This window comes from Lytechinus variegatus, chromosome 4 (genome assembly GCF_018143015.1).
Source record: "Lytechinus variegatus isolate NC3 chromosome 4, Lvar_3.0, whole genome shotgun sequence".
NCBI lineage: Eukaryota > Metazoa > Echinodermata > Echinoidea > Temnopleuroida > Toxopneustidae > Lytechinus > Lytechinus variegatus.
The window spans coordinates 18547726-18557861 of record NC_054743.1 but is presented as its reverse complement, the minus strand read 5'-3'; the positions used below and the strand labels follow the sequence as shown (position 1 = coordinate 18557861).

The window sequence follows — 10136 nt, the reverse complement described above, 5'->3', positions numbered from 1 at the left end:
TCAGCATATATATTTTTAACCCATCACCTCGGCCTCTTCACCCAAATAAATTCAAACACAAACCCGGGACACAAACTCAGCCCTTGTCATTACCCCCCCCCCCCCACACCATCCCTTAAACACCCCCATCCCCTATCCGGTACATGGTCTAATATTTAAGTTTTCCCATTTAGAGAAACAATAAAATAGAGCACTTTCGGACGGCCGGGCTGCGGACTGACTGCGTGGGCGCGGCAGCAGTGCAGTGCGGGCGATTGCTCCTGTTATTTATTGTGCGAAATTGCATATAAACAATGGCCACCGATAGGAAGGCATCCTCTCTCAACCGTGTTTGGGTCATCATACACCGCAATGATTTGTCATGTGAGTATTTTTGTCAACTCTCGATGTTTCATAGTGAGTTTGAATTTTGTTGATGAAGTTTGGAAGTGATTTTTGGTGAGATAAATGATGTAATACGAGCGTAATTACTGCCAGACGTCTGCAGTGTTGAGTAACATAATGTGGCCAGCCCCACGCGTTCGCTTTGATGTAGGTATGTTGCAAAAAAAATAGATCTCAGAAATAAGGTGTTTTCTTCATGGCATCATTTAGAGCTCATCAAGACCTTTAATTTAACACCTCATTTTTATCTCAATAGCTCCAGAAATAAGAAAGTTATTGCAGTTTTAAGGTCATATAAATCGCCTATTCAATTCTTATGTATTTCTTTGTTTTTTAAGCCAAAAGTTGTGATCTTAAAGGGGAAGTTCACCCTGACAAAAAGTTTATTGTAAAAATAGCAGAAAAAATAATAAAAAATATTGCCGAAGGTTTGAGAAAAAAATCATCAAGTAATTAAAAAGTTATTAGAATTTCAATTATTTGATTTGTGACGTCATATGCGAGCAGCATTCCTACATAGCGCAGGGCGCGACAAACCCGCTTGCCCGGGGCAAGTGAAAATGACGTGCGGGCAAGCACCTCTCAAAGTCAATTGCCCGATCGGGCAAGTGGTTGTTGCGTCTTTTTTTTTCTGTACCGTACCTCGTTTTTCCATAAATCATCCAAAATCCACACTCAAAATCATGAATCAGCCTTAAAAAATAGCGAGTAGTGCAGTTTCAAATTCCGAAATTGCGTTATTTTTTCTGTACCACGTATTTCCATACATGGTACCAGGTATGAAAAAGATCAACGCAATGGCCGGGAAACAGTTGAATGTAGCATAGGGGTCCATTATGACTACCACCATGTGCAATTTCTAATGCACATTTTCCCCCTTCCGATATCACAATTCTGTGATAAAATAATAAGAATTACACAGGAAATAAATCACAGAGTCTAGTAACCTCGCATTGGTGAGTTGTCATGTCATTCGGCTTTGCTTTTCAAAACGGCCTATTAACATCCAAAATAACTTGCCGTATTTGTTAATTATAACTTAAAATTCATTTGTTTCCCTTTTTGAGGGGATGAGGTAAATATCAGACAATAAATCATCAAACAAAGCTCCATCTATTTTACAAGGCCGGCGGGAGGCTCACACACGTGCGCATACTAGCTAGCCAGTCTGAGCTCTGTATCTCTGCCAGAGCTCTGGGGGACAATTCGCTCAGTAAAGGCCTCAATGATGGTGATTTTCTGTTTCAGACAGAGTTTACATTTCGGGTATATTATTCAAAACTTCCAATAAAGTTTGATGATTTCTTCATTGTCATGTATATTTAAGTTATTAATGAATACATTCTCACCAAATTTAGACTCCCCCATAGAGAAATGCAATTTTCGTAGAAGTCTGCGTTTTCAAAGAACTTCAGGAAAAGTTAGGGTATGTGGGCCTTTATTACATGGCCGAGTACAGGTTATTGTACTGGAATAGGCGAAGTAGAAATTAGATATTGAATTCATTTATATCAAAGTTCAACTCACAGTCACACCCACACAAACACACCCACACACACCCCCATACACACACACACACACACACACACCCAAGATTCTAAGTATAGTGAAAAAAATTACTTAAAAATCATACAATATTAAACAATGTTACTAATAATTCATTAATAAGTGAACAGGTATTCCTCAAAATAGAAAAAAAAGTAGCATGTGAAAACATGTAGATAAAATTATTGACCAAGTGGAACATCATAAAATGATGAAGAAAAGACTTGATGGTTTCCAAATAATTTTATTTTTTCAATCAAGTAAATATGGAAAATAAATGACCATGAAATCCATGAAATGACATTTCATGGATTTAAAGATGCAAAATGTGAAATTTTAGCCACTCCACTTTTGATAGAATAATTTTTTCCGAGTCAATAAAGAGCTGAACATTTTTCACTGGCTTTCTTTATAGTTTCCAACTACGGTAAATGAAAGCAATTCTAAGGAAATATGTTACGCAGGTAGCCATTTCATGGATTTAAAGATGCAAAATATGAAATTTTAGCAACTTTTGTTGAAGGGTTTTTTAAAACCTTAAATAGCCATAAAATATTGATTTTTTTTCTCCAAAATAAACATAAAGACTCAGGCCTACGTTGCTGAAAATATCCTTTTCAATGTGTGTTCTTTTATACTGGACATGATTCTCAATTGTTATTTAGTATACCTTAATAAAAATAAGAGTAGTGCCGTCATAATGAAAAAAATTATTTAAAAAATTGGGCAAGCAGTTTTTTCTATCGGGCAAGCAAATTTTTTCATCACTTGCCCTGTTGGGCAAGTGACGAAAACAAATTTTGTAGAGGCCTGCATAGCGAATGGTAAAAAATCAATGAATTGTCATTTTCTCAGAATATTGAAAATGGTTTTCACTGTAACTTCTGTATGTCAATAGACAAATCATTTCACACCCGATCATGAATAGAAAACAAAATTAAGTCATCAGGAACCATACGAAATTTGAAATTCATGCATTTTATATTACATAACACATGGGGCAGCTGCTCGTTTATGACGTCACAAATCCAAAACTTTGAACTCTAATAACTTTCTTACTCTTCAACGGATTTTCCTCAAACCTTCACCAATATTTTTTCTGCTATTTTTACAACAAAGTTTTCTTCAGGGTGAACTTCCCCTTTAACTGGGACCAAGGACAGGTGCACTAATAATAGAAAACAGCAGTGCGCATGCATTTGCATATGGAAGTGCCCCAAAACACTCCCCTAAATAACAGACGCCGCCGAAACAGGGACTTAAAAAACATCTTTAGCGTCAGTAGATTTCATTAGTGGTATGATACCTGTAAATGTGAATAGCAAGAGGTTGAAAGCAAGGCCAAAGTTCCAGTAGCACACAGAGTCGCAAGATTACCAAGTGAGAATTTTTTTCAAGTATATATAGCTGCCATAAACATTCAACTACGTAAAAACAATGATGCAATGGGGAATAACTTTTCCTTGGACATACAAAAACAATACAAAGCAATGCCTCCACAGTCGCCCTGCAATTCTAGCCAGCACACTCAATGCCTCATTCAGAATGCACCTAGAGGGCGCTTTTGCAACATACCTATTTGATGTTGGCTGATGTCATCGCATATTACAAATTATATTTATGAAAGCTTAGTCATGTTCACTCATTCAATGAACAAGGTTATAATATAACCTTGTTCTCAGTTATATCTCCATGTGTGGCAAAATAAGGGTGGCAATGTTGGCTTATTTTCTCTTTTTCTTTGGGGCAAATGCTTGATTTTTTTACACTGACAGTTTTCATTACACCTATTATTTATACAACTTGACTCTTATTTAAATTTGATACTTTAAATCATTTTTTTCTTAATTAAAAATAGAGATAAAAAAATGAAAATTTTCTTGCTATATTACTTTCCACCAATAGTGGGCGTACACAAAATATGCCCAAAAGTCAAGTTTTTGAGCGCTCTGGTGAATACAAAAATTATTCCCAAGTTACTAATGAAAAATAAATTGAAACTATGAAAATTAGTAATTTTGTAATTTTGGTCACAAAAGTGATATTTTAATGATTTTTTGAAGTGTGTGCTCTGTACAACATTGGCATACCATAGTCCTACCTGTAGATTCACCACAGGCAGGATGGTAGCAGTGAACAAGTGGTCATGTTGCTTAATTATGACAGTGAAATGCAATGTATTCTAGATATTTTGTGACTGTAATTTGAACTTGGCAGGGGTGGGGAAAATAATGGAGAGCAGATAATAAAATAGGTTCTGAGATCTGATAAAGGGGAAGGGCTAGTAAAAAAAAAGCAAAAGTAAACCCACAGTTGCACTAAAAATCGCAGACAAATTCCTCTGATGCTTTATGGAAGGCATGTTATTGACTCTATGGGTAGAACTAAAGACATTAAAGGTCAAGTAATGAAGGAGAATTAATTATTAGACTGATTTTGCCTCTTTACACACATGGATGAGTCATGACCAAAATGTTCAGTTCTTATGGTTTAGGTTCAAGCTGTGTTTCACTTTCAGTTTCCTCATTTTACTGACATGCAATTCTGCTGAAATGCCGATTTTCAGCTTGAGCCAAGTCAAGTTACTACATGTAGTACCTTCAATGTTTCTTTTTCATGACTTTTAAACTTTTTTTGTAAATAGCTGAGATAGAAGACAAATCAAAATCTGTTCCACGGTGTGTGATTCTACCTCAAGAGAGCCCCACCCCAGAGATTCAAGATATCTTCAGGGTTAGTCTGGCATTACAAGATGAAAACTTGGTTATGAAGGTAAGAAAGGTCCATCAGGGCCTGGCTTCAAATTACTAATCTCTTGCAAATTAAGTTGCAAATCTGTCATTCCACATGTCTCCGAAATACGGAAATCATGATGAAATTTTTTCTTTGAAGGTAATGATAGAAAGTTCAACAGGTTTCAGATTTTTAAAGAGAAATGCCAGTAGTTGCAGTAAACACTGATTTCATGAGAAAGTCTGTAAAACCAGGCTTGATTGTCAGTATATCATCAAGGATCTAGATCTGGTACAGTCACATAAACTGAACTTTGTGAAATCTTGAAATCTACACTGAAAAATATTCACACTGAAGATCACCAACACAGATAAGCGCACGTGGGACAGTGTATTATTACTGCTTTGAATGTCGTGCCCGACGCTTGACCTAAATCCTGCGCTTACTAGTATTTGCTAATTTCTCAGCAATTTTTTTCTAGAATCCTTTGGCACATATTTTTTTATTTATACAAACAGACACTTTGGTGGTCATTTCATTGGATTCTGTACGAACTCATTTTGATATCGTTACCAGAACTGGCATTTACCTTTAAAGTGAATTTTTTTTTCAAAATTTTTCAAGTTTAATTCATGTATTTGTTGTGTGTCTCTACAATGTGAAGTGCATCCTGGGGTTGCATTAAGATGTGATGGTTAGACAATCTCTCAAAATGTATTTATTTTAGAGGTAAAAAAATATTGAGACTTAGAAAAATGGATGCAGATTTCATAAGTGATTACATTTTTATGTGTAATAGTACATGTATGAAGCAAGTTATTGGGATTTACTTGGAAGCCTCTGCTTTGAGAGAAATTTATATCTTTAAGTGGTGTAGATCTCTCTCAGTATATTGATTGCTATTAATGGTTGAGAGCCATTCCAGTCTTTAATTGTAATTTTATTTAAATAACCAATTTTCAACAATCTTTTACATCCTAGTGCTTCGATCAATCATCTACATTATTTATAATAATTTGATTGTTTTTTCTTTACAGATTTGTAGCAATTTTGGTTCATTAATGTTAATCTCAATGAATAGATTTGGATTAATTATTGAACATTAGAGCATATAAGGCCCAGTGGATTAGTCTCCGGACTCTGAAACAGAGGGTCGTGGGTTCGAATCCCAACCATGGCGTAATTTCCTTCAGTAAGAAATTGATCCACAATGTGCTGCACTCAACCACGGTGAGGTAAATGGGTACCTGGCAGGAATATATTCCTTGAAATGCAGCGCGCGTAACAGCTGCACTGCTAAAGCCAGGGTAATTATGCTGCATATACTGTAGAGTGCTTAGAGACTTCTGACAAAGTAAGTTTTAAGCGCTATATAAGCAAGTATAATTATAATCAGTTTAATGGTTTTTTATAACAAGGCGAATTCTGTTTATTTACAGCTGCGTAACAACCGTGGTTCTCTCATTCCAATCAATGGATTCATCACACCAAATTCAAAGTTTCAGTAAGTATTTTACTTTTCATGTTTGTAAAGCTATATGCACCATAAGAATACTTTGGGTTTACATCAGATTATTGAAATTGCAGTACACATACCATGTGAAAATCAACATTATTTACATATTATCAAACATGATCTCTAGCTGGACAGTAATGCACTGTGCTAATCAATTATATTTACCGGTAATTCTTTTTGTTAACAGTTTTTGAATATTTTTTATTTATCTAGAATGTGTGATGGCACTATATTTCTTTCCAACATTTTCTATTTCTAACAATTTCTCCAACAGACCATATGTCCTTGAAGTTACAAGACGTTACCAGAATGGTATGTATTAATCTGATCTGATATATCTCTTTTTTTATCATAAGTTAAATCTATAATTCATATCATTAGTAAATCTATTATTCATTTGAACTGGTAGTGTGGTACGGTATATATCTGTGTACTTTGCTATTTTAGCCTATTAATACCCCGGTCACATTTGCTCTACGGAGACCGTAGGCGAGTTGAAAACAGCCGTTTTAACATTGTTTGTACCAGCTACATATCGGTGGAATGATATGAAATTAATCAAACGTCTGTTTTCGACTCACCGTACGGCTGCTGTAGAGCAAATTTGACCAAGGTATAAGCCTATTTTCATTTCAAACTGGGTTGTCTACATGTATGTCATCATAGCAGAACTTTAAATTATTCTATATTAATATGGAATAATTTGCAGTATCAATATTATTGTATCATGTCCATGATGAGTAATACAAACTTCTTCCATCACATTACTTTTGCTGACAGTAAATTGGAAATTTTATGTGAAAGGAATTCAAAAATTTAATTGGAAGTAATTATTGTGAAAAATGAATATACATTTCAAAAGCCTAATTCTCCTCTAATATTGTAAATATGCATGGAATTTGATTCACAACTCCGTGGGTAAGTAATGTATGTAACAGTGAAAACATGAATGTGTGTTAGTCTGAGCCTTCAATGAGTGAATGCCTAATAAATAGTACATTTTGAAAAATCAAAATCAGTGAACGCATCAATATGAAATCAAATTTCTGTATTGTTTCCCAAACAGTAAAGCCCATGAAGCGATCAGTGAAGATAAATGGTTACAATGATATTATCAAGCAAAGGCTGCAGCAGATTGTTAAGAGAGTGAGTATCAAGTCCAAGAGCATTCCATTACTTTAGTTTTATTGCTTTTCTTTTGATAGAGCTTTAACCTTTTTTTAAGAGTATTTTTCATTAATTGGCCCCAATATGGGTTGTTTTTTCAAGAGTACCATATATTCAGTAAGTAGGCAGTGGAGCAATTGTTGTTATTAACGATTCACTGTTTAATCTGCTAATCACCCCTTACGTAGCCACGCTTTTCAAGTTGAACAACAGTGGCAGTCAGCAACCTTTGAGCATGGTTTACACTCGAATTTACACTCGAGTCCAGAACAACAGTGACCAAGCCAGAACAATAGTATTGCTGACTGGGTCTGTACCATCAACTAAATGTATCAATATATTTCTTTTTACAGATTGACAAGTTAGAGCAAGCTGTCCCTGAAATGAAAACAAAAAGAGAAGCCACCATTGCAAAGGTAATCCAGACTTTTCTATTACCTCATTAAAGGGGTGGTCCAGGCTGAAAGATTTTATAGCTTAATAAATAAAGTAGAATTCACTAAGCAAAATGCCGAAAATTTCGTCAAAATCGGACAGCAAATAGCAAAGTTATTGAATTTCAAATTTTAGTAATATTTTGTAAAAACAGTCGTCATGAATATTCATTAGGTGGGCTGATGATGTCACGTCTCCACTTGTTCTTTTGTATTTTATTATATGAAATTAGGTTTATTCAAATTTTTTCCTCCAAGAACTAGAAAAATTGGATTGACAACTGACTTAGTGCATTAGATATTTATTGCTGTAACTTATTTCATTATAAGGGAGACATTCACATAAGTATGAAATAATGAAAAAAATATGACTTCATGTAATAACATAAGAAAACGGAAAGTGGAGATGTGACGTCATCAGCTCGCCTAATGAATATTCATGACGACTGTTTTCACAAAATATTGCTAAACTTTAAACTTCAAGAACTTTATTATTTGTTATCCAATTTTGATGAAATTTTCACCGTTTTGCTCAGTGAGTTCTACTCTGTGTATTAAGCTATGAAGATTTTCAGCCTGGACCACCCCTTTAACATCTTTGTCATATATTCTTCAGGGTCCTTTCTCACAGTCTTTAATAAATCTCAAATGAAAAACAAAATGTAGTCTGTTTAATTTGATAAAGATTTGGAATCTAATTTCATTTCCAAGTTCAATCTTTGAATATCTAGACTAGGTGTCAAGAATCCCTTGAATTCCAATCCCATCTAATCTGGTAACAGCTATAATCTTGTGTATTATGTAAATATATGACCAAGGAAGATTCAATCCAATGTGCTTTTAGTTAGTGACCACCTGTCGTTTAAAAGACAAATGGTGTATTTCCCATGAATAGTTTCCCCCCCCCCCCTTGAAACGTTCATTAGGGACTCTTCCAAGCCTTAACAAATCAATTTACTCTTTTTTGTGTCGTCCAAGCCATATTTTTAATGTTATAATAATGTATGCTATGATTGTTGTGTTTATATTTTGTTGTTGTTGATTAAATTAAAATAAATTGAAATTAATGGACAGTATTTAGTATACATACAGGTGTACCCTATCTGGTTCAACATTAATGAATGACTTTTATTTTATTTTCATTTGTATTTCTGTAGGGTATGACTGATTTGAATGTAAAGATGACATTCCTCAACACACGGATGCATGAAGCAGAGTCCACTAAATGGCAAGGCATGTTTAAAAAACATCCCCTTTGGTAGGATACGATTCGGTTTATTCTTGTTTCTTCTTTACGTTCTGCTGTTTATTCAAATCCTCCCTATTGAAAATGTGAATTTCTATTGAAAAAAGAGGGGGATAATTCATCCTGGTTGATGCTTCATAAAACTGTTTGGAAGTTCAGAGCAACTTTAAGAATGACTGGTGATCCTTTCTTGTGGTAAATGACATTGACCATTACATGTTCATTGGTGATTATTTAGAGTGTAAGAAAGGCTCACCAGTCATTCTTAAAGTCACTCTTAACTTACGAACAGCTTTATGAAACGGCTCCTGGCACATGCGAGGATGAGTGATTCAACATCTCTTCCAACTGTGTGGTTAAAAGCAATGTACTAATGTGACTAAAATAGTTCAGATGACAACAGTAGGAAATCTAGGGGGTCAAGGAGGCAGGTGCCCAGGGTGGTGTTTCATGAAGCTGTTCGTAAAGTTACGCACAACTTTACGAACGGCTGGAACATAAGTCAGCTACATAGGGATATATCATATAGCACAAGGAATGGTCACCAGTCGTGCATTAAGTCATTCGTAACTTACGAACAGCTTCATGAAACAGGCCCCTGGCCCCACTTTCAGCAAGGCATAAAAAGGGGATAATTGGGGTGAATTATTACTACAGTGCTGCAATGAGCAAACAAAGAAGTTACATCCCCTGAAATTGGAAGGGGGGTATGATTTCAATACTTTACCCTGCGGTTAAATATTAAAAAGGGTTTGCTTTTAGTGCTTACCCAGTGCAAAAAGTTTTACGAGATAAGCCACTGGGACTGGTTACACATTCTCATTTTATCATTCAATTCTCTATATTTCCTTGTTAATAAGAACACATTTGGAATTATTTCACATAATCACAGTATTCAAAAGCATTCCTTTGATAGGATAATTAATAACACAGATGAAAACAATCTTCATAAGATAATTGTATTATACTACCATGATCTCATTTTTAATTTGACATGTACAATCGTAGTTATGTAGTGTATATGCTACTCAAACTCAACATTCGGCTCTTTTTATTACCTTGACATAAAATTTTATTTAAAAAGTACTACAACTGTACTTGGATGCTAAAT

General features: G+C 34.9%; 1 protein-coding gene across 1 annotated transcript; it reads left to right on the top strand.

Annotated features, from left to right (window-relative positions):
- The first annotated feature begins 253 nt into the window (after window positions 1–253).
- Window positions 254–9237, top strand: LOC121413558. Its single transcript, XM_041606416.1, has 7 exons — window positions 254–363; window positions 4574–4701; window positions 6102–6166; window positions 6453–6490; window positions 7245–7324; window positions 7699–7761; window positions 8937–9237. Exons 1-7 carry the CDS (start codon window positions 294–296, stop codon window positions 9039–9041), a joined length of 549 nt encoding a protein of 182 aa, XP_041462350.1. The 5' UTR covers window positions 254–293; the 3' UTR covers window positions 9042–9237.
- Window positions 9238–10136: the final 899 nt, after the last annotated feature.